At 46.9% G+C, this 20,796-nt stretch overlaps 1 protein-coding gene and 3 long non-coding RNA genes across 4 annotated transcripts; 3 read left to right on the top strand and 1 right to left on the bottom strand.

Annotated features, from left to right (window-relative positions):
• Nucleotides 1-912: 912 nt before the first annotated feature.
• LOC135375549 (uncharacterized) lies at nt 913-1,778 on the top strand. Its single transcript, XR_010417276.1, has 3 exons — nt 913-1,369; nt 1,446-1,527; nt 1,660-1,778. It is a non-coding gene; the product is annotated as an uncharacterized LOC135375549 (long non-coding RNA).
• A 636-nt stretch (nt 1,779-2,414) lies between these two features.
• LOC135375546 (uncharacterized) lies at nt 2,415-3,221 on the top strand. The gene is made up of 3 exons (XR_010417275.1): nt 2,415-2,721; nt 2,804-2,968; nt 3,037-3,221. It is a non-coding gene; the product is annotated as an uncharacterized LOC135375546 (long non-coding RNA).
• A 399-nt stretch (nt 3,222-3,620) lies between these two features.
• On the top strand, nt 3,621-4,378 carry LOC135375553 (uncharacterized). Its single transcript, XR_010417277.1, has 2 exons — nt 3,621-4,165; nt 4,228-4,378. It is a non-coding gene; the product is annotated as an uncharacterized LOC135375553 (long non-coding RNA).
• Nucleotides 4,379-12,017: 7,639 nt separating this feature from the next.
• LOC135393616 (zinc finger protein 501-like) lies at nt 12,018-13,455 on the bottom strand. The gene is made up of 3 exons (XM_064623984.1): nt 12,859-13,455; nt 12,271-12,793; nt 12,018-12,118 (listed from the first exon to the last, which is right to left on the bottom strand). The coding sequence occupies exons 1-3, from the start codon at nt 13,453-13,455 to the stop codon at nt 12,018-12,020; spliced, it is 1,221 nt and encodes a 406-aa protein (XP_064480054.1).
• Nucleotides 13,456-20,796: the final 7,341 nt, after the last annotated feature.

Raw genomic sequence — 20,796 nt, 5'->3', positions numbered from 1 at the left:
CTGCAGGGCAGATATCGCACTTGTACTTCTCGCCCCTTTGTGCTCGCTAGTGACGTGATAGCCCGTGCTGTGGCTGAACACTCCAGGGCAGACACTGCACTTGTACGGCTTCTCATCAGTTACCAGGGCAGTGCTGTTGAATCGCTGTTCAGCTGCTGTTGCGTTAATCTTGAACTGTGCATTTGTGAAAGTATCACCTGAAGATACTTGATCACAAGTGCTTATGGCCTGGTCCCTAAAGGTGGTGTCCGGAACAAAAACATAGTTGGGTTGGTGGTGTGTGTGGAATCGCGGTAGCTTAAAATGAATGTCACCGAAAAATTTTCTTCAGAAAAAAACTTTCTTCTGAAAAGCATTTGCAAACTTAATTTAACAGAAAAGCGTCGTCTGCTCTGAGCAGCACCATAGATTCGGGCAACAATGTGCTTAGCAACGTCACTGGCGTCTGTTTTGGTCACATGATTGCGCACATGAACGGAATAGACGGAATGTCAGTTTGTTGATCACGTTGCGTGACGATTGTGACCATGTAGCTATCCTGCGTTATCCGTTGTCATCCACTTTGATCTACATCATTGTTGGTATGAGTTGTGCTTCGGACTACTGTACGAGAACTTCAGTGAAAGATCCGACGCTCTCGTTTTTTCGTTTTCCGAGAAAGCCAGAATTACGGAAGGCATGGATAGATGCCTTGGGCAAACCGCCGGGCTGGAAGCCGGCGAAAGCGGCCAGACTTTGTTCCGCGCATTTTTCCAGCTGTAGCTTTGAGATAACTGATCGCTTCAAGTTAGAGTTCGGTCTGGCGAAATCTCGGAGGACTTTGAAGCGTGGGACTGTGCCTCTTGGCTGTAACGAGCTATCACCAGCAGACGAATACGTGGAGCTCACGAAACGGCGACGAAAGGAGGTGATATCAGAAGTATATATCTCTTTATTGCTAAACTGCAACAGCTGTGTTTGCAGATCGTTGAAGACGCTGTGAGGGAATATGAGTTGCACAGCGCTGACATGGAAATGTCCGAAGAGTGTGTTCAAATAGGTAATGTTCCTTAGCTTCGTGGAGTTCCAGGGAACCCAGCATTTTTCATGCATTTCGTTTTTCACACTCTATTTTTCATATGTGGCCCGTGGCTGAGTCGTTTAGCTAAAAACGCACGAACAAAGCGAACGTACACTATTTACGTGTAGTCCGTGTTTCACAGCAGTTGCTCGATATTATGCAGTTTCCAATATGTTTCTGCATGCTCCTACAGAAGCTATCCAGCCACAGGCACTTCACATCTCAGTTTCTAGAGATAGTGAGACAGCTTTGCCATCCTGCTCTGTGACAATGCCTGTTGACCTGAGCTGGCAAGAACAGTTTACGGAGGTCAGTCACAAAACATGCTTCACATGTCACGTTGTTTTGCTTGGAGCTCGGTTGAGTAAAATGTCTATCCCCTCAGATGCCTCAGTCCCCACACGCACCATCTCCTATACGCAGATGCGACAAAGAAACTCAGACAGACTCCAAGAAGAGAAGCACAGGTGAGTGTCCAACTCCAAACATTACTAAATTTGTAGTCACACTATTGTTCCTCTTCCCAGGTATGCCCCTGTCAAACAGACGTATATTTTGGTTGTACCTAATTTTATTATTTGTTCATGATTACATTCCAGGTGTTCAGACTGAGATGCGCACACATCACAAGGGTACGCAGACATGGCATATTCCATCTGAACCTGTACCCCGTTCTTCAACTCCAGCACCAACAAATGAATCACAAGTGTGGAGTGAAAGTGACAGTGAAACAGAGTGAGTGTTTATGATTGCCTGAGCAGAAAAATTCTTCACATGCTCATCTATTTGCTGCAAGGTTGTCATGGTTCATTTCAGGATACGTGATCCTCACGACACTACGTATGACCCCAACCAAAGTGACCTAAACTTGTATGTTAATCTCCAGTTGTTCATTTTGTGTTGCTCCTGCATAGGAGCTTATCACCGTTCACATCCTTATAATAGGACGCAGAATACCTCCCTCTGTGAAAGGTCGTTCATCGACCACTGTGATACTGTCAACAGCCACACAGAAAGCAGCAGCGTTACTGAGCACCCTACTAAAGATGACGGGTACACCTATGTTCATAAGCTCTCCTACTACTTGACACTGGTGTAGAGATAGGGTAGCTGGTACAAAATAACCGGAAGAAAACAGTGCAAGAAGACAGGACAGAGCGACACGATACAAGCGCGGTATCGAAGCCCCACGAACACTCAGCACTTGTATCTTGCCCCTCTGTACTTGTCTCCTTTCTTGTTTTCTTCCAGTTCTGTCATGCTACGTTATGGTTATCGGTATCCCTTATTGCAGGCACGAAACCAGGGACACTCACCAATACCGAGAAGCAATGTACATGGTTCCGGAATCCTGCCTTCTTCAGCTGCTCAAGACTTGTCCAGAATGTTTGACGACAAAAACTGTGACAGAACTCAACTGCAAGGGCTCGTGCCTACGTGTAACTGTGACATGGCAAAACAGTCACACCAGGGTTTGATACAGTCAGCCTTCGCTTGGTGGAAAGCCAGTCGGAAACATCCTAATGAGCGCCGCCATACTTTTTTCGGGATGCAGCCCTACAAAGGTGTTGCGACTTTTCCAGTTCATGAAGCTTGCCAGCATAAAGAAGACCCAGTTCTTCAGAATGCAGCATTGCTACCTTTTTCCCGCAGTCAAGGAGGTAAAGCACAAGTCATTTCCTATTTACAGAAAGCATGATGGACTCCCTTTATCTATTTTTTTTTTTAATTTGCTCTTTCAAGGCATGGAAGTTGGAGCAAGAAGCCTTGGTGTGCGCCCTCAAGGAAACACCTTTTACACTTGCAGGCGACGCCAGGTGTGATTCTCCGGGACATTGCGCACTAATGGGGACATACACAGTCCTGGAGACATCAGTCAATAAGATTCTTCACTTTGAGCAGATTATGGTAATTCAGTGCATCGGAGGTTAACTATGTGTGCGCCGAATTTTGTTTCTGTGTTTCATATATTACAGTCACCAGAGGTATCCTCCAGCAACCAAATGCAAAAGATTGGTCTTGAGCGGGTCTTGGGCTACCTCGAACAACAAGAAATGACGGTTGACATGCTGATCACTGACAGGCATACTGGGATTAAAGCACTCATGAAGACCAAGCCCATTAAACATCGATTTGATGTGTGGCATGTAGCTAAAGGCAAGTTTGCGAACAACGCATTGAACTAATACAGTGAAATCCCCTCATGAGTGTAGAATTTGGCATTCTGTAATGTTTTCTTCGTAACGCACACCAAACTTAAATAGATGAACCCTCTACTTCAAGGCATCAAGAAGAAAATTGCTGCAGCAGCACAAACAAAAGCACACGAAGTACTAGGCCTGTGGTGTGAGAGCATCATAAGGCATTTGTATTGGTGTGCAAAAACAAGTTCTGACAATGGAGAGGAGTTACTGGAGTGACATATGGTATAATCATCTGTTGCAGGTAATCTGGATGAAGGTAGCAGCTGAAGGTTGGAAGTGGTATATGATCATTGAACACATTATGAAGGCTTTGAAGGCATGGATATAGTTGAACGTTATCACAGATGAAGCAAGAATGGCACATCTATGAAAAGAATGACAAGAGTGGAGTGAATTTCTGTTCCATTAAATATGGATTCCTTCACACACAAGATAAGTATCAGATTTGCACACATCATGAAATTTTCAACATATTATTAGTGACATCACTTTTATGGACATAACGTTCGCAATTAACCTGCTGCTTCACAAGGTTTGAGGAACTTGAGGAATTCCAGAGAAATTTGCAGGCTAATTTTTGAACTGTTGCAAATTGTGAATTGACATCACCAAGCATAATATATTAGAACAGCTTGAAAAGCTGGAAGAACACACTGGTGTAACTTTGTAGCTTCGGAAGAAGTAATGCCATGGCAGTCTAAAGCATACTCTTTGGAGCTCAAGTGCATGATATATTCTAAGATATTACAAAGGCTAAGACTGATATGGTTATACATTATCACAGACTAAGAGAAAATGACACATTGTGAAGAATGCGGCTTGGTGACAGTGACGGCTATAGGCAATGTGTGCTCGTGGATAAATCGATTATGGATTCCTGACTATGCAGGTCGGTCCCCAGGTGAGTGGGGCACACCACTTTTGAGATCACTGTGCTATTTTTAATGCTTGCTGGAACTGTAGCCCGTTGCCTTGACCACCATGGGAGAGATAAAGCTGCGTGTTCACCTGTACAGAAAGAAGACTCTGTGTACAAGACGGGGACATTAGTACCCCTTTGACTCCAAAATCCTGAATACACACATCAATAAATGTGTTGTGCTACATCTTTCCATCAACATCCCTTTCTTGTGTGTGCATGTGCTACGCAACATTTCATAGTAGAAATTACTGTTCATTGTGGCATACACAGTACTACTTCATGCCTGATGCACAGCCTGCTAGATTATAACGACCATGTCATAGGCACTCCCCCCCCCCCCCCGCACTGCATTCGGAAGCTAGCGGTGGTGCTACTCATCAGCCTGGTTTCTGCAATACTTTATACTTCAGTTTACCTTAATTTAATATTTTTGTACAACCAGGGGATATCCCACGGGAGACGCTTCTTCCTAAAATTGATCATCATCATCACATATACTTGCCACGAATGGCTCTTTGCACAAGCCCTTTTGATAATGTTCTGCATACAAGATTTCAATGAAACAAAATGCAGCTGAGCCATGGCAAAATTGTCATGCTGTTGGAGGGTGGATTTCTTCATGTAAAATTTTTCCAAGCTTTTCCTAACATCTGGTACGATATCCAATAATACACTGCCTTGCTGGCAACTTCTATAAGAATATAGGGCGAAATAATAACCATACTCAGCTGTTTCTAAGAAGCCGATAACATTGCGATGGGAAGGCGTCCCTAATTCTGCGCAGAACACACCCCGAGATGTTTTGGCGGTTGCCACGTCCAAGGTGACCCCACACCCACCAGACAAAAATCCTATAGGCTGTGTACCTGAGTGAACGTACATAAAGGGAATAAATAGGAACCATTCTGAAAAATAACCAAGGAACGATTTGAAAACGCAATCTGTAACACTCACGACATTCTACGAGTACGCACCTGTTTCATCGCTGCATTCTCCCATATATGTTGGACAATAAAACCTCTACATCCTCGAATGCACTAGTAGCTGCCGCCTATCCATGCACATCGCCCAGTCAGCCATATACAACCTTAGGATGTCCCATGGAGTAACGACCTCGGATAACCAGACGTCCGCAGGACGTCGGGAAACTTCCCACGGATGGAAATTGTACTCACATAGTTCAATGTTACCGCCCGAACCGGTCTACAGGACATCCTGGCCGACGAACAGAGGACACATTTTGGATAATTTGAGGCATGCAGGGGGCTGTCCTGTGGTTATCCTGTGGACGCTGTGGCAGGTTTTTATTGGGTTCTACAGGTAGTATATTTTATTTCTCTGTTTTTTTACTTGTGGTGGTTACACAGTAAAGACAGCATATACAGAACAAAGAACTTTTACTACACAATATGAAACTTCAAAGCGGCACATCTGCGAGTGCTACAGTCCCTTAGTCTGGAGGAATGTAGTTTGCGTGTAAGTTAGCTTCCACTTCTTCACTGCAAAAGAACAGGTTTAAGATTTTTCTGAAGCATCCTAGCTATAGCTTTCACAACACTGAGCATAGCTTTATTTTGTCACCGTCAGTTAATTCCATGCGTCGTTCTAGACCTACACAGAAACATTTGTCACAACGCAAAATGCACCTCTGAACCAGGCGTACGACCTGCATTCAAATCAGAAATACTACCTGAAAACACTTCGCTATCCGCAATATATGGCACTCTGACAGGATAGGTGTACCCGCCTCGATCACCGATGTTACCGCTTGAGCGAACACCGTTTGTTGCTTGACATATCCGTAGCTGATGTTCTCAGCTGTTGTGATAACTTGGAGACTGAAATATGGCGGCCGGCTCCCTGCTGCCTGGCCTGCTGTGGAAGACGAATATGAGCTGCGTCTGCTCACCGTTCTGTTTTTGCATAGCTTACCTGTCGTACACGTTGCTGCTTCAGTGATACTTTAACTGAAGCGTGCACAAGTACCAACTTGTGTAGCTGACACACTCATCGACGGGCAAACTGGTCAAAACCAACCGCCACGGCCGCCTGCCCACTGTTGCCAGCCGTGAGCTGCTCTCGATTTCGTGCATGATCTCGTCCTACCCCAGTCAAAATTGCGTCGCGGTAATGAACTGCATTTTGGGATCACAAGTACCAATGAAGCCAACTTGCGAGCCAGATACACTAGATTAATGCTTATTGAAGTCGCAGCACTAATTCTAATCGAATTTCACTGCGAAGTCCACTGACACGGATGCCCACCCGACGTCCTCTGTCCATTCGACGTCCGTAGTTCATTGTATAATTTTGGGACACTAGATATCCTTTAAGGGTATCCTACGGAGATCTATAGGACATCGATTCAGGCAGCTTGTTCTGGGATAATAACCGGACATCCGTAGGACAGATGTGGTTGACTGGGCGGTTCGAACAGCGAATGGTCTATGACGCAGTCGACGCCTTCTTCGTCGCACACAGCTGCCATTTGGTCAATGTAGCGGCAACACAGCCACTCGTCTGCCTCCACCATTCGGCAGCCACCACACAGGCACCTAGTGATAAACTTTATTAGGACCTAAACTGCACAAAAAGCGTACAGGGAAAGCTGGAAACGTCTCTTACCCATATGTGGAGCCCTGTGAAGCGTCCTCTGCGCATTCGTCCCTCAACGTGTCGCTGACGCTCACATCGCGTGGCAAAGGGTCGGTCACAAACGTCGATTCTCCGTGAGAAATAATAATTTAATCCTCATCGGACTCGCAATGACCGGATGAAATCCTTACAGAAACGTCCGTCCGCATATCTATAGACAGTTTCGGATGCGGCGTTATCGCAGCTGAACCAGTGACATATGCGACACCACCTGTCACGGACGAGAAGCCAGTGACGTCACCGGAAGACACGAGCAAGGCGAAGCGAGGGAGCGCAGTTTGAACAGGAAGTAGGCGTCTGCTTTCAGAAGTGGCGTTTTTCGTGTTTTACAACGAAACACGAACGTATTTCGCGGAACTTTTGCTGTTTCATCGTGATGGAAGGCTTCCTGAATTCAGTGTGACACCAAGTCCGAGAAACTTGTTTTTTCGCGGACACCACCAGGGGCATACCTCCGCTTGCTCTTGTTGCTGAAATTGTGGAAATCTGACCCTGAGAACACAGACAGTTTGGCAGTCACCTAACGTATATCTGGTCACAAAATTCATGCGTGATATATTGCGCAAAAATAGTGTACTCAAGGAGTCAGATTGTATGTGGGAGACTGCAATCCAACAGTGATTTGCCATTTTGTTCTGGTACGTAAGTCCACCACTGCAGTAACACTGCATGTTAACATTGCAGCGACTGCTACCATCTGGTCAGCTATGTTACTAGAGTGTGTGGGAATCGCCTCACGGCCCGCCCAGGGCCGGCAATTTCCACTCCCAGGGCCGCACCACCCGCTCGCTACCGGAGTACCAAATGCACTGCACAGACCAAGTCGGCCAGACTCAGTTTATTGTCATACCTTTGAACAGAAGCCAGGTATCCGCACCCAACAGCCCGGCGAACACCAAAAGGCAGCCCCAGCCTTGAACGTAACAATCTGAAGACTAGGACTGTAGAGGATTTTTGCAAATCCAAGTTGCCCAGGAGGATGTCCCAAAAACAGCCTTTACGTGTCATAGAGGTTTCTTTGAATTTGTACGAATGCCTTTCGGACTGTCTAATTCACCCGCCAGTTTCCAGCGGTTGATGGATACAGTGTTGGAAGATGCGAAGTACAATTTCGCAATGGCATACATATGTAGCAGACGGCGCGCCGCTCCGTGACGCAGACGAAGCCACCACTTGTGTCACGCCCCTCTCGCGCTCCTGGTGCCTGCGAGAGGGGCGTGACACAAGTGTTGGCTTCGTCTGCGTCACGGAGCGGCGCGCCGTCTGCTACACATAGATGATGTCGTAGTGTTTTCTAGAAATTTTCAGGAACACTTGGAACACCTCTCAATCGTCCTTGCAAGGACAAATGAAGCGGGTATGACGATCAACCCCCGCAAGGTGCAGCCGGCATCGTCTAGGATCAGCCTTCTCGGCTTTGTGGTAGACGGAGGGACCATCCGTCCTAACGACGACAAGCTAAAGGCGATCACGGAGTTTCCGGTTCCCGGTAACGTTAAAGACTTGCAGGGCTTCCTAGGTATGGTTGGTTTTTACAGACAATTCATTCCTAATTGTGCCGAGCTGCCGCTTAACCAGTTGTTGCCCAAGGACACGCGCTGGAATTGGGGAGAAGAGCAGGAACGACCATTTCATGCTCTATCACAAGCAATCGCTGATACGGCTAGGCTTTATCTGCCCGACCTCAACAGACCATTTGTTGTGCGAACAGATGCAAGCGATTATGGTGTTGGCGCAGTTCTCTTGCAGGAGCATGACGCTACTCTTTGTCCAGTGGCTTTTGCAAGTCGCACACTGAATCCGGCAGAACGGAACTACTCCGTGACGGAAAAGGAGTGCTTGGCGATCATCTTCGCTTTCAGGAAGTTCGACCTCTACCTGGACGGCAGTACCTTCACTGTCCAGACTGACCACCAGGCACTTTCTTGGCTGCAGCGGCTCCATAACCCGTCTGGACGACTTGCCAGGCCACAAAATTCATGCGTGATATATTGTGCAAAAATAGTGTACTCGAGAAGTCAGATTGTATGTGAGAGACTGCAATCCAACAGTGATTGCCAGGACCACTGCCAGGTGGGCCGTGACGCTACAAGGCTACTCCTTCAACGTGGAGTACAGGCGGGGCTCAACGAACGTGGTAGCAGACGCACTGTCCCGCGCGTCTTTACCGGAGGGGGAAGAGGAAGGCACCGAGGCGCCTTCTCAACTTCTGGCAGCAGCGCAGGTGGCACGAGACGTATCTTCGTCTTGGGGCACGGTCGTGAGCAGAGAGCAGCTCCTAGACGCTCAGCGAGCGGACGGCCTTTGTCAGCGGGTGTCGCAGTGGATAGCTGAGCACGACTCGGCGGACACCGGAACGACTGAAGGAACGGCAGACTCCTATCTGCTGAGCGAGGATGGCATCCTGTTCATACATGTTCATACATAACCCAGGCGGATGAGGACGACGGCTCATCCCCGTTCAGAGTCGTGGTGCCACGAAAGTTGCGTAAGTCTTTCATACGTTACTTTCATGACTCTGCCTTGGCAGGTCACAGCAGCGGCAGGAAAACTTATGAAAAGTTGTGTCGTGTTGCGACATGGTCAGGAATGAGGCAGGATGTAACAAAGTATGTTCGTACTTGTCCCGTATGCCAGAGAGCAAAACCTCGTGGTGGTTTAACTCCTGGGCGCTTACAGCCTGTTCAGAGCAATAGACCCTGGCAGATAGTTGCTTGTGATGTGGTGGGACCATTTCCCCGTAGTCCTAGAGGTAACCAGTATTTGTTTGTGGTTACTGATCATTTCACGAAATGGGTTGAGCTGTTTCCTCTCAGGACGCTGACTTCCCAGAGCGTGCGTGAACAACTACTCGACACCTTTTGCCGATTCGGGTTTCCCGCACAACTGATCACCGACAACGCAACCTACTTTACAAGTAAGGTGTTCTCAGATTCTTGCGCTGTCTTAGGCATTCAGCACAAGAAGACTTCCCCGTATCACCCTCAGGCTAACATTACCGAACGTGTTAATCGGAACCTGAAAATGATGTTGTTTGACTGAGCCTGCTGTGCTGCTTGTTCCTTCGCGCACGGAACGGACGCGCTGACGCCCCGAGGTTGTGGGAACGTAGGTTTCCACAAGTGAAAGGTAACAGTGAATGAAACGATACTAAGGAAAAACGGAAGTTGCAATATCTTCGTGTGCCAGAACGAAGTGGCTACCACTCGAGCCTTCGTGAGTGGACTGTTCCGTGTGGGGTATCATAGTACCTTCCTGGCTGATTCCATAGAATTTCGAACAAGCAAGAAGGACCGTGGATTGAAAGAATGCGGTTGACCACGAAAAATGAAGATATTCATTAATGATCAGAAGCGGAGACAGTGCTTCTACAGGAAAAAACATAAAAGGGGAGTTTATTAAAATCTAAGATGGGGTTTATTCGACGTTCCGACAGCGGCGCTGCCTTCGACAGGAATGGTGCATTATGGTGACGCACGGCAATATATACAGGGTGTCCACGCTAAGTGTGAACAGATTTTTTAAAAATATATATAACACTTTTTCCAAGATGAAATCAATTGCAATATAGCATATGCTGAAGGGCACTCCCTAGCGGCACTTCCTATCTGACCGAAAGGAACAGATGTTCTCATGAGAACATCTGTTCCTTTCGGTCACCTGATATCGTAGCCGTTTTCAGAACAAAAATCCGTTCGATAGATCGCCCGCAAAAAATTCGTGAAGGAACGCCATTTTTTCTTTGTTTTGTTCATTGCGCTTCTTAGAAGACGCGTCTTTCTTTCACCCCCAATGTGAGAGGGAGAAAGAGCACACTATCGCCTCTCGGTCCTGGAACAAGATTAAAAGGAAACAGAACATGCAACCCAAGATAAGGCCAGTTCGGATAGAGTCATCCGATACATTTGTTTTTGTTTCCGCAAGTTAAAGCTCTCTTCGACGCATGAGGCGGCACTGTGCTCCTTCCCCCTCTCACGTCTTCAATGACACGTTTTCTGGGACACCCTGTATAACCACTTTTTGTGCAACGGAAGCCAGCTCAGTTGAACTCAGAACTGTCTTTCGGAGAGGAGGTCATATTTCTTTTAAATAAGTGGAAAAGGACCACTAACACTTAAATGGGACTGTAAAAGATGGACAGTTTCTGTCACCGCTTTTGTAAACCACAATAACCCTGGCTACTCGCATGCACTTGCCGGTACGTAAACAAGTGACTGGCTGCTTCCATAGTTTTTAGTGCCTCCATTTCTGGACCCTATTTATCCTATTACCCTATTATCACTCTCAATTAGAGAAGAATTCAGTAACGTCAAGTTCACTCTCAATTAGAGAAGAATCCAGTAACGTCAAGTTTGTAAAGTAGTAGTTGTCCTAGTTGTAGTTCTAATAGTTGCAGTGTCCAGTCAACCCTCTCGGCACACAAAAAAAAACACAGAAAAAAGAACGTTCTGGTCACAGTTTTTAATCTTTCATACCACACATGATTGGCTCTCCGTGATTTCTCCTGAGATGTCATTCACAAACTGTTACAACCTGTAAGGCATTCTACAATAGATGCTCGTCAAACAAAAACATCATTGTCAGGATTCCTCTTACAAGTTGTCTGGTCTTGTAGAAAAAATTTTCTTTTATTTCTTTGGGTTCATTTATTTCTTCATGTTACCAGTTGAAGAAATGTAAGGCATAAAAGAAGCATTGATCATAATGATACAGAGGAATAAAGAGAAAAAAGGAATAAAGAGGCAAACAGGGAACAATGCAATGCATGTTGTTCATAGAAGTAAACCATGGTTAGTAATTGAGAGCCACTATATGGGTGTCCCTTCATTATCTCTGCACTGTTCTTTTTTTTACGTTTCACATATGTCACCACCCAACGCAACTCTTTTTACCATCGGTCTGTTCATGCGTGCCAGTTACCAGAACCAGTCATAAAACACGGCGGGGCACAGATTGCATCCATACAGCCTTCCCCCATCTGTGCGTTAGCATGTGTTTCTTCAGGTCTCTGGGTTCAGGACACGCGACAGCACTGCACTGGCACTCTTTCAAGTGCACTTGGTCCCTGCACACTTGTATGGTCGCTATCCCAAGTGTGTCCTGGCTACATGTTAAGCCACAGGTTCGTGCTCTGGCTGAACTAGCTCTAGCAGCTTCTTCTCTAACCTTGTGCGTTTCAGCTGTACACTAACTGTGCAGCACAAAGGATGCATTTGTATCGCTTCACACCCATGTAGGTCTTCTTGTTATACTGCTGTTTTGTGCTGTGCCTCAGATCTGCAGAACAGAGAATGCTCTTTTATGGCGTCTCAACTCAGGGTGTCTGCTTGTCATATTCTGCACGACAGAGACTGCACATGTTTCACACCGCACGTTTGTGTTGTAAGTGAACACTGCAGGACAGAGGTTGCAATTTTATGGCTGCTCACCCATGTGTGTTCGCTTGTGACGTGACAAGGTTGCACTCTGTCTGAAGACTGCCGGGCAGAGATCGCACTTGTATGGCTTCTCGCCCATGTGTGTCCGCATGTGCTGTTGTAGGTACCAGCCCCTGCTGAACTTCGCAGGGCAGACATCGCACTTGTATGGCTTCTCGCCCGTGTGTGTTCGCTTGTGATGCCATAACTGCCCGCTCTGAGTGAACTTCGCTGGGCAGACATTGCACTTGTATGGCTTCTCGCCCGTGTGTGTCCGCATGTGCTGCTGTAGGTTCCCGCCCCTGCTGAACTTCGCAGGGCAGACATCGCACTTGTACGGCTTCTCTCCCGTGTGTGTCCGCTTGTGACGCAATAACTGCCCACTCTGACTGAACTTCGCAGGGCAGACATCGCACTTGTACGGCTTCTCACCCGTGTGTGTCCGCTTGTGCTGCTGTAAGGTCCCGCTCTGGCTGAACTCTGCATGGCAGACATCGCACTTGTATGGCTTCTCATCAGTGTGTGTCCGCTTGTGCTGCCGTAGTAGCCCATTTTGGCTAAATTCCGCAGGGCAGACATTGCACTTGTATGGCTTCTCACCTGTGTGTGTAGCTTGTGACACCGTAGGGACCCGCTCTGACTGAAAATCGCGGGGCAGATGTCGCACTTGAATGGCTTCTCGCCCGTGTGTGTTCGCTTGTGCTGCCGTAGGTGCCCGCCCTGACTGAACTCCGCAGGGCAGAGATCGCACTTGTATGGCTTCTCGCCCGTGTGTGTCCGCTTGTGATGCCATAAGCGTATGTTATGACTGAACACCGCTGGGCAGACACTGCACTTGTATGGCTTCTCGCCTGTGTGTGTCCGCTTGTGCTGCTGCAGGTGAGCACTCCGTCTGAACTCTGCAGGGCAGACATCGCACTTGTATGGTTTCTTGCATGAATCTGTCCGCTTGTGCCGCTGTATGTTCCCGCTCAGGCTAAATTCTGCAGGGCAGACATCGCTCTTGTATGGCCTGTTGTCAGTATGCTTCGCCATGAGGTTCCCCTCACTTCTAGACCACGAGAATGCAGAGGGGTAGGTGTTGCACCCAGAACCCTTCTCTCCCATCTGAACATCTGTTGGAAGAGCAATGGAACACTTTTCAGACTCATTGTGACAGTGTGCAAACATGTGGCATTCGAGGCTGGCTTTCAACATGCATGCATTTGCACATAGCTTGCTCTGGTCTCGATGTCGCTAAGCGGATCGGTCATTCATAGTGACTAGTGGAGTGCTGTCGGGCTGCAGTTTAACTGTTGTGTTGATCTCGAACTGTGCACTTGAAGAAGTGCAACCTGAGTATTCTTGTTCACAAGTCACCCCACACTTGTCCGTAATATGGAGTGTATCAGTATTTTTTCTTGCGTCTGAAATTTCATAAATCGGACATTATGAGCGCATACCAGTCCAGCCGCATCTCTGACTATCGATCCTTGAAAAACTAGATGGCAACACATTCGCAATGCCTTGTCACATGTTCGCATTCCAACTCCACAAATAATCCCCATTATGCACGATTGAGGCCACAAGCTCAAGGCGGCTTGCTCCACGTTCCGGTATTTGCCGAGGGAAAAGTGTCGTTCAGACCAGGGAAAGGTAATGGTAACGGAAACAGAAACGGTATAGTACCGAAACTGAAGATGGTAACGCAAACGCATACCACGGTCCTCCATTACCAGAAACAGAAACGGAAACGAAAATTATCGTCCAGTATTGAAATCGGGTAATCGCTATTCCTGTTATTCAGTGACATTTCAATGGCTGGTCATTTTCCTTTTGTATTTTGATGACACCATTTCCCTGTAATGCTGTAAATACTACGCGTGAGCATGGAAACAAAGCGCAATATCGGCGGGGTATGTCGCATCGGGGTAAGCGCAATATCTCGAGATTACATCCCTCGTCTCAGTCCTCATAACTCCATGACATCAACACATGACTATACTTCACCATAGCACGAGGACGACAGTCTACGATTTTAAGTTATGTGTGTTCTTCTTACTTTTTTTTTCATTTCAGTGTGACTATGGGAGTACTATTTACTACTCAGAGCGTCCACTGATGAATACGATATTGCATGAAGGTTACGCCGATCTTGAGTTGCTGGGCTTGACATGTTCATGTTCTTACATTTTTTTATATATATCTTGCAAGATGTGCGCATCCTAACGACGTAAAGTTACTTGTGTAGTCTGTACGAGTGACATCGATGCAGCACTTGGGCAAAACAGGGAGCTGACAGAGCCGGACAGGCTGTCCTCCCGCAGCTTTGTAACCGCCTTTCCATTACCGGAAACAGTGACGGAAACGTAACGGAAACAAAATTGAAAGGCTGGTACCAGAAACAGATAACGGAAACGAAAATATAGCAGTAACGAAAATAGGAACGGTAACAAAAATACGTCTGTTACCCTTGTCTTGTTCAGACGAAACCACCACAGCTCGATTCAGGGCGGTCACATCATTTTCTTTCGTTTCCTTTCTTGTCTGGGTATTTTTGTTATTTTTGTTTTGGTGTCATATAATTAGGTTACGCTTATTTTCTTGAGCCAGTGATGTCTGTACTCTGTTGAGTAATTTTTAGTAAATCTTCGTATTGCTCGAATGCTTCAAAGCTGTAGTAGTGCATACCGTGTTCTATGCTGGTGCACAAATGTGGTCGCTTAATGAGGATGATAGTAACGGGCAATACACACAGAGATGGAATCATAAAGTAGGGCTCGCCAGCTTTGAGTCCAATAAGCGCTAGTCGAATGCCTAGTCGAAGTTATTACATATGATCAGAGCTCGCTTGCCAGGATGACTTCTCGGAGGATGCCAACTTGCTGTACACTCTCGGAAATGCGACTCTTAAAATAACTCTTACTCCGTGTTTTACTCTTAGTAACCGTAATATGCGACGACGACGCCAACTGCCCTATTCGTTATCATGTATTTTACTTGTAGTATCCGTTAGACCCCGCACTGTATCCGTTAAGGCACTTGTTTTCACCGTCATTTGTGCATTTATCCTTAGAAATTGACGCATACAACTTCCCCTTGATGGATAAACCAATCTCGGACTCATGACGTCATTGCTTTTACGCTTATTTTTGGTGAACCTTGCCAAAAAACAAGAAAGTCTGCGTGTTTGGACGCAGGCTTTCTCGATTGGATCTTCCGCCTTTCAGGCAACCAAAAGTGTTCGGCTCCGGTCCCTTAGGTGTGTACTCTAATCACGGCCGCTCGGCGATGTTTATCAAATAGACACTAGCGCCACTCCGTCGCGTCGTGCCGTTTTACGTTTAGGCTGCCGAGCCTGGACTTCAAGAGCGGCGGGAACATGGAGGAAGGAAACACAAGGAGCGGCTCTTCGCTACAGATTAGCGTAGCCACACTCTAGCGGCCGCTCGGAAATCGCCATTACGTCCTGTCCACCACGTGATCCCCTCATAAAGTTTCGATTTTACAAGGCTACGTGTCTCGCGTTGCTCTCCGTGTGATTTTGATTTTCGAAAGTAATTTATTATGAAAATGTGAGCACCATCGTAGAAACGACGTATGGTAATGCGTTCCTGTCCCGGCTGCGGCTCTCGTTGAAGTGAAAGCAGCTCTGTGCTCTGTCACGGGAACACGTTTTGTTCGTAAGTACACGCGCGATCAGATGTTTTAGTCGCCTGTGTGTATTCGAATCATCTTGAACTGTTCATTTGGGACCTGACACTGTGCCGCACATTCATTTCATATCATCTGTTGTTGCACCAATCTGATTAATAGTGTTCTAAGTAAGGCATTCTTCACCTCTTAATCAACAAACGTACATACGTTGGAAGTCACCGTTGCCACACGTGATGTTTCCGGTCCCGCGTACTCCTTTTGCGTTCTGCACACTGTGACTGGTCTTCTAATAGAAGAGTAAACATTCGAACATGATGATGATGATGATTCGGGTTTTTATGGCGCATGAGCAACTAAGGCTATAATGCGCCAAAACATTCGAACATGCAGAAATAAAGTGCAAGCACGCGTTCAACGTCACACTGCCATCTGAACTGCTACACAACTACAGCTCGCGTCATCTGCTCCGGTGGCGCCGTGCTGTCTGCAGGGTCACATGAGCGGTCACGTGGTAGGCAGGAGTGTCCCAGTATGCAATGCGAAGCACGCTACGCTCGTCCCGATGAAAAACTGTCGGAAGGGCCGCTCCTTGTGTTTTGTTAGCCGGCGCTGGGTGCGGGTCGGGAGACAGAGGAGAAGCGCCATCGACGAAGACATCATCATTATCATCATCATGACCCAAGAAGATGGGAGGCGGCATGCATGAAACGTTCACCTATTTGTAATCCAGTTTAACCTGTTAATAAAATCGTTTTCGAGATGGCGTTCAACTAACGACGACCTAACATGGCGACGAGGAAAACGACCACGAAGCAATCACGTCATCAAATAGAACATCGAAAGCCATCAACATGAGAGGACACCCCGAGAGCCATCACCACGAGGTGCACGTATGAGCCAGTTCGTCAGGACAAACGTGCTCATCCTATAGTCATCGGGCACTACCAGAAAAAGCCAAAGGAAAATGGACATCTCAAGCGACACGAAGCAAGAGGAGCCTGAAAGCCCACGACACGGCACGAAGGACAATGAAGGCGAGACCAAGCCCCAAACGACTATGTCCCAGGCCGCAGCTTCACCATCACCTCAACAAGGAATGTACACGGACTCCGACATTGCCAGTATGCTAGCCACCACAAAGTCAATGATAGCGCACGTTCTCGAAAGACATGCTGGGCCCGTCCACGTGATGACAGGACCCGACTTGACGTCGACATTACCCACGTATGACGGAACGGACAACAACCTACAAGAGTGGATTGCGGCGGTGGAATCCATGCGCGACTTCTCATCATGGAGTGAAGCCGCAACATTGAGTGCTGCAATTACACGACTCCGAGGACGCGCACTGGAGTGGCAGAAGACAGATGGCATTGTTCACAAAAAGTGGGACGAATGGGTGGCAGCCCTGGAGAACGAATTTGACAGGCCTCTCCTATTCTGCAAGTGGATTGCACAAGTTAACAATATAGAAGACAGCAGCCAAATGAATCAATAGTGGACTACATGTACTCGCGTTTGGAACTTATCCGAAGAAGGCACTACGATCTGTCCAACGAACACATCGTCGACAGTACTACGACCTACGCCAAGGAACTTTAAGTGAGTTCCTGCAGTATGCAAGCCAGATCGAAAGCCAAGGGCAGTACAACCGAGGTCACAACAAGAGCACTGCCGTGCAAAACGGCGCACCGCGATGGCAACAACGAACGCAAAAAACGCCAAATACGGTATCGAGCCACCAAAGCGCACCAGCACCGCAAGTTCCCGAGACACCTGTCAAGCTTCCCCATACCATAAGATACATGCGCAAGATGTCTCAAGACCGGCCACCGTGCAAGACAGTGTGACCAGTCAGACACACGAACGACGACAAACCTGACGACGATTTGGGTCAATGCACCACGGTTCAACATGAAATTGAGCTAAACGACGACAAGCCAGTACGAATGCAACCATACAGCACAACAGAAACCAACAGACAATCCATCGAGAAGGAAATCAATGACTGGTTGCGCAGAGGAATCATCCGTCACTCAACAGTTACGCCAAACCAGTGATTGTTGTAGATCAACCACATCATGACTCTACACCAAAGAGACTCTGTATCGACTATATATTTCTGAATGCCAAGACCGTTCAACGAGCATACCCCATGCCGTGAATGGCCTCCATCCTGAGAAAGACAGCTGGAGCACAATTCTTCAGCAAGCTTGACATCAAAAAGGCATTCGTTAATGTACCTATCAAAAAGACCGACATTCACAAAGCTGCATTCGTGACCGAAAGCGGACACTATGAACCACTACGAATGCCTTTTGGGCTAACGACAGCACCTGCCACCATGGAAAACATAATGAATGAGGGACTACGAGAACCTGTCGAAACGGGACACGTTGCTGTCTATATGGACGACGTCAGGTATCGCCCATCAAGAAGATGCGGTTTCTGCGGTATTGAGAGTTGAGTTCAACTCGCAACTAATTGACAGTATAGTTCCCAAGACATGCTTGAGGAAAGAATTTTCACCAAAAATCTTAACCCTGTCAACTAAGATGATAACTGTGTGATTGATCATGATGTTGTGTCGTTTTTTTTTAAGGTTTATTTTGGGTGAAGGAAAGGAGTGCTTTAGTTTCGCTAGCGTTTATCTTCGAACAGCTGGAATCGGCAAAGTATTTTGCTACCCGGAGCTACTCATTTGCAGTTTCAACTAATGGTCAGGATCTGGACCGGTGAACAATAGACCGGGTATCATCAGCGTAGATAATGAAATTAGCGTCATTCCTTGTTAGTAGAATATCGTTGACGTAGACGAAAAAAAAAGGGTCCTAAGACACTTCCTCGTGGTACACCAAACTTTATCTTATAAAGAAAGGAAGAGTGACCATTAACAACACCATTCTGGCACAGGCTCTAGTAGATATTGGCACGTGTCAACATTGGGGCGACCACACGGAACGGCAATGTCAGGGAACAAGGCGTCGAACGACGGACTGAAATCCACGACATGCCGCGCTGATTGGCGAGCGATCCTTCCAGGAACATCTCTTCTTTCGCTCGCATCAATCTCAAGGACGCACCTTGGAGAAGCTTCAGTATTCCCTCCTCTCCACCGACGCGTGTTTTCTACAATGTTCGCCGCTGTGTATAAGAGCTTGTGAGCTCCAGTCGGAGCATTGGTTACCGCTACCGCTGGCGCTACCGCTCTTGTGAGTTAGGCAGCTAAGCAGCTGAATAAAGCGTTCGCAGATTATTCGCCGCTTCGCTCGTCTGTTCCCGTCCGTTACAATATAACGTGAGTAATGAAAATGCAGTACGCCGAATTGCATACCATAATAGAGTAATACTATTTTACACGGAATACACGTGTCGTCAGAGAAGTGCCTTTCCAAGAGGAGGTCATATTCTTTAGAAATAGGCAGCAAGTCATTTATAAACGACGCGTTCAAAACCCCGGAGAAAAGAAGAGCAATACTGAGATGGGACGGTAATTAAATGGACAGTTTCTGTCACTGCTTCTTTAAATCACAATAACCTTGCCTACTTGCATACACTTGGGGGAAATTGCCGGTACATACACAAATGCCTGCCTTCTTCCATAGTTTTTGGTGCCTTATATGAATGAAATTGAATGAAATTTTATTTACACCATACGGTCCGGAGTAACTATGACAAAAAAACCTGAAGGCTTAGAAGATATCATTCTATCACTCGGAAGGCTAGATATAATTCTCAATTTGAGACTAATGAGGTAATGTGAATTTGTAGAGTAGCGGTAGTTCTAATAGTGTCCAGTCATACCTCACGGCACACACACACACACAAACAAAAGAAAAACGTTTTCGAGCAAGGGGTCACAATTTTTAATCTCTCATACCATACACGATTGTCTCTTCAGCTGAAGAGATGTAGGGCATAAAAGAAGCATTCATCATCATAATAAAAGGCAAAGGAATAAAGAGCACTGTAAGAAACAATGCAATGCATGTTGTTCATGAAAGTAGACCTTGGTTAGCAGTTGAGAGCCACTGTATGGGTGTCCCTTCATTGTGTGTCTGTTTCTCCACACTGTTCTTTTTCTTTCTTTCTTTTCTACGTTTCACATGTGTCACCACCCAACCCAACTCTTTTTGCCCTCGGCCTGTTCACGCGTGCGAGTTTCAAAATGTCAATGTAAATTGTTTGTAAATTGTAAATTAAATGTAAAATATGGTAGCAGAGAGATTGCATCCATGAAGGGTTCCCATATCTCTGTATTAGCATGTGCTTCTTCAGGTGTCTGAGTCGAGGACATGAGACCGCCCAGGACTGGCGCACTTTCAAGTGTACGCGGTCTCTGCACATTGGCATGGTTGCCATCACAAGTGTGTCTTGGCTACATGTTAAGCCACAGGTTCGTGCTCTGGATGAACTAGCTCTAGAAGCTTCTTCTCTAACCTTGTGTGTTCCAGCTGGACACGAACTCTGCAGCACAGACGTTGCACTTGTATGGCTTCACACCCATGCACATCTTCTTGTTACACCGCAGGTTTGTGCTGCGCCTCAGGTCTGCAGAACAGAGTATGCTCTTTTATGGCTTCTCGCCTCAGGGTGATCGCATGTGATACGCTGCAGGACAGACACTGCACATGTTCCACACCGCAAGTTCGCGTTAGTAGTATAGGGGGGACCGCTATAAGAACATCCTTTTTCTAATCCAGTTCTAGGAATTTCTAATCCAACACCAGCCAGTTCTAATCCAACACAAGCCAGTTCTAATCCTTCTGGTTGGTGGCCCCACTTTGATTGACAGGCCCCTTTTTGGCTCGCCCATTCATGCTGATTGGTTTGAGATGACCCCACTTCGATTGACAGGCCCCTGTTTGGCTCCACCCCTTCACACTGATTGGTTCAAAATGA

The sequence above is a fragment of the Ornithodoros turicata genome, chromosome 1 (genome assembly GCF_037126465.1).
Source record: "Ornithodoros turicata isolate Travis chromosome 1, ASM3712646v1, whole genome shotgun sequence".
Classification (NCBI taxonomy): Eukaryota; Metazoa; Arthropoda; class Arachnida; order Ixodida; family Argasidae; genus Ornithodoros; species Ornithodoros turicata.
Note: the sequence above shows the minus strand (reverse complement) of the source record. Positions and strands in the feature narration are given on the sequence as shown.

Excerpts from the sequence above, each read along its gene's own strand:
- LOC135393616 (XM_064623984.1), bottom strand. The coding sequence starts at position 13,455 with ATGTTGAAAGCCAGCCTCGAATGCCACATGTTTGCACACTGTCACAAT. Across the intron at positions 12,794-12,858 it reads GTCACAAGCTACACACACAG|CACAAGCGGACACACACTGA; the intron begins GTGAGAAGCCAT and ends CTACTACGGCAG. Across the intron at positions 12,119-12,270 it reads TCACAAGCGAACACACATGG|ATCTGAGGCACAGCACAAAA; the intron begins GTGAGCAGCCAT and ends TCTGTTCTGCAG.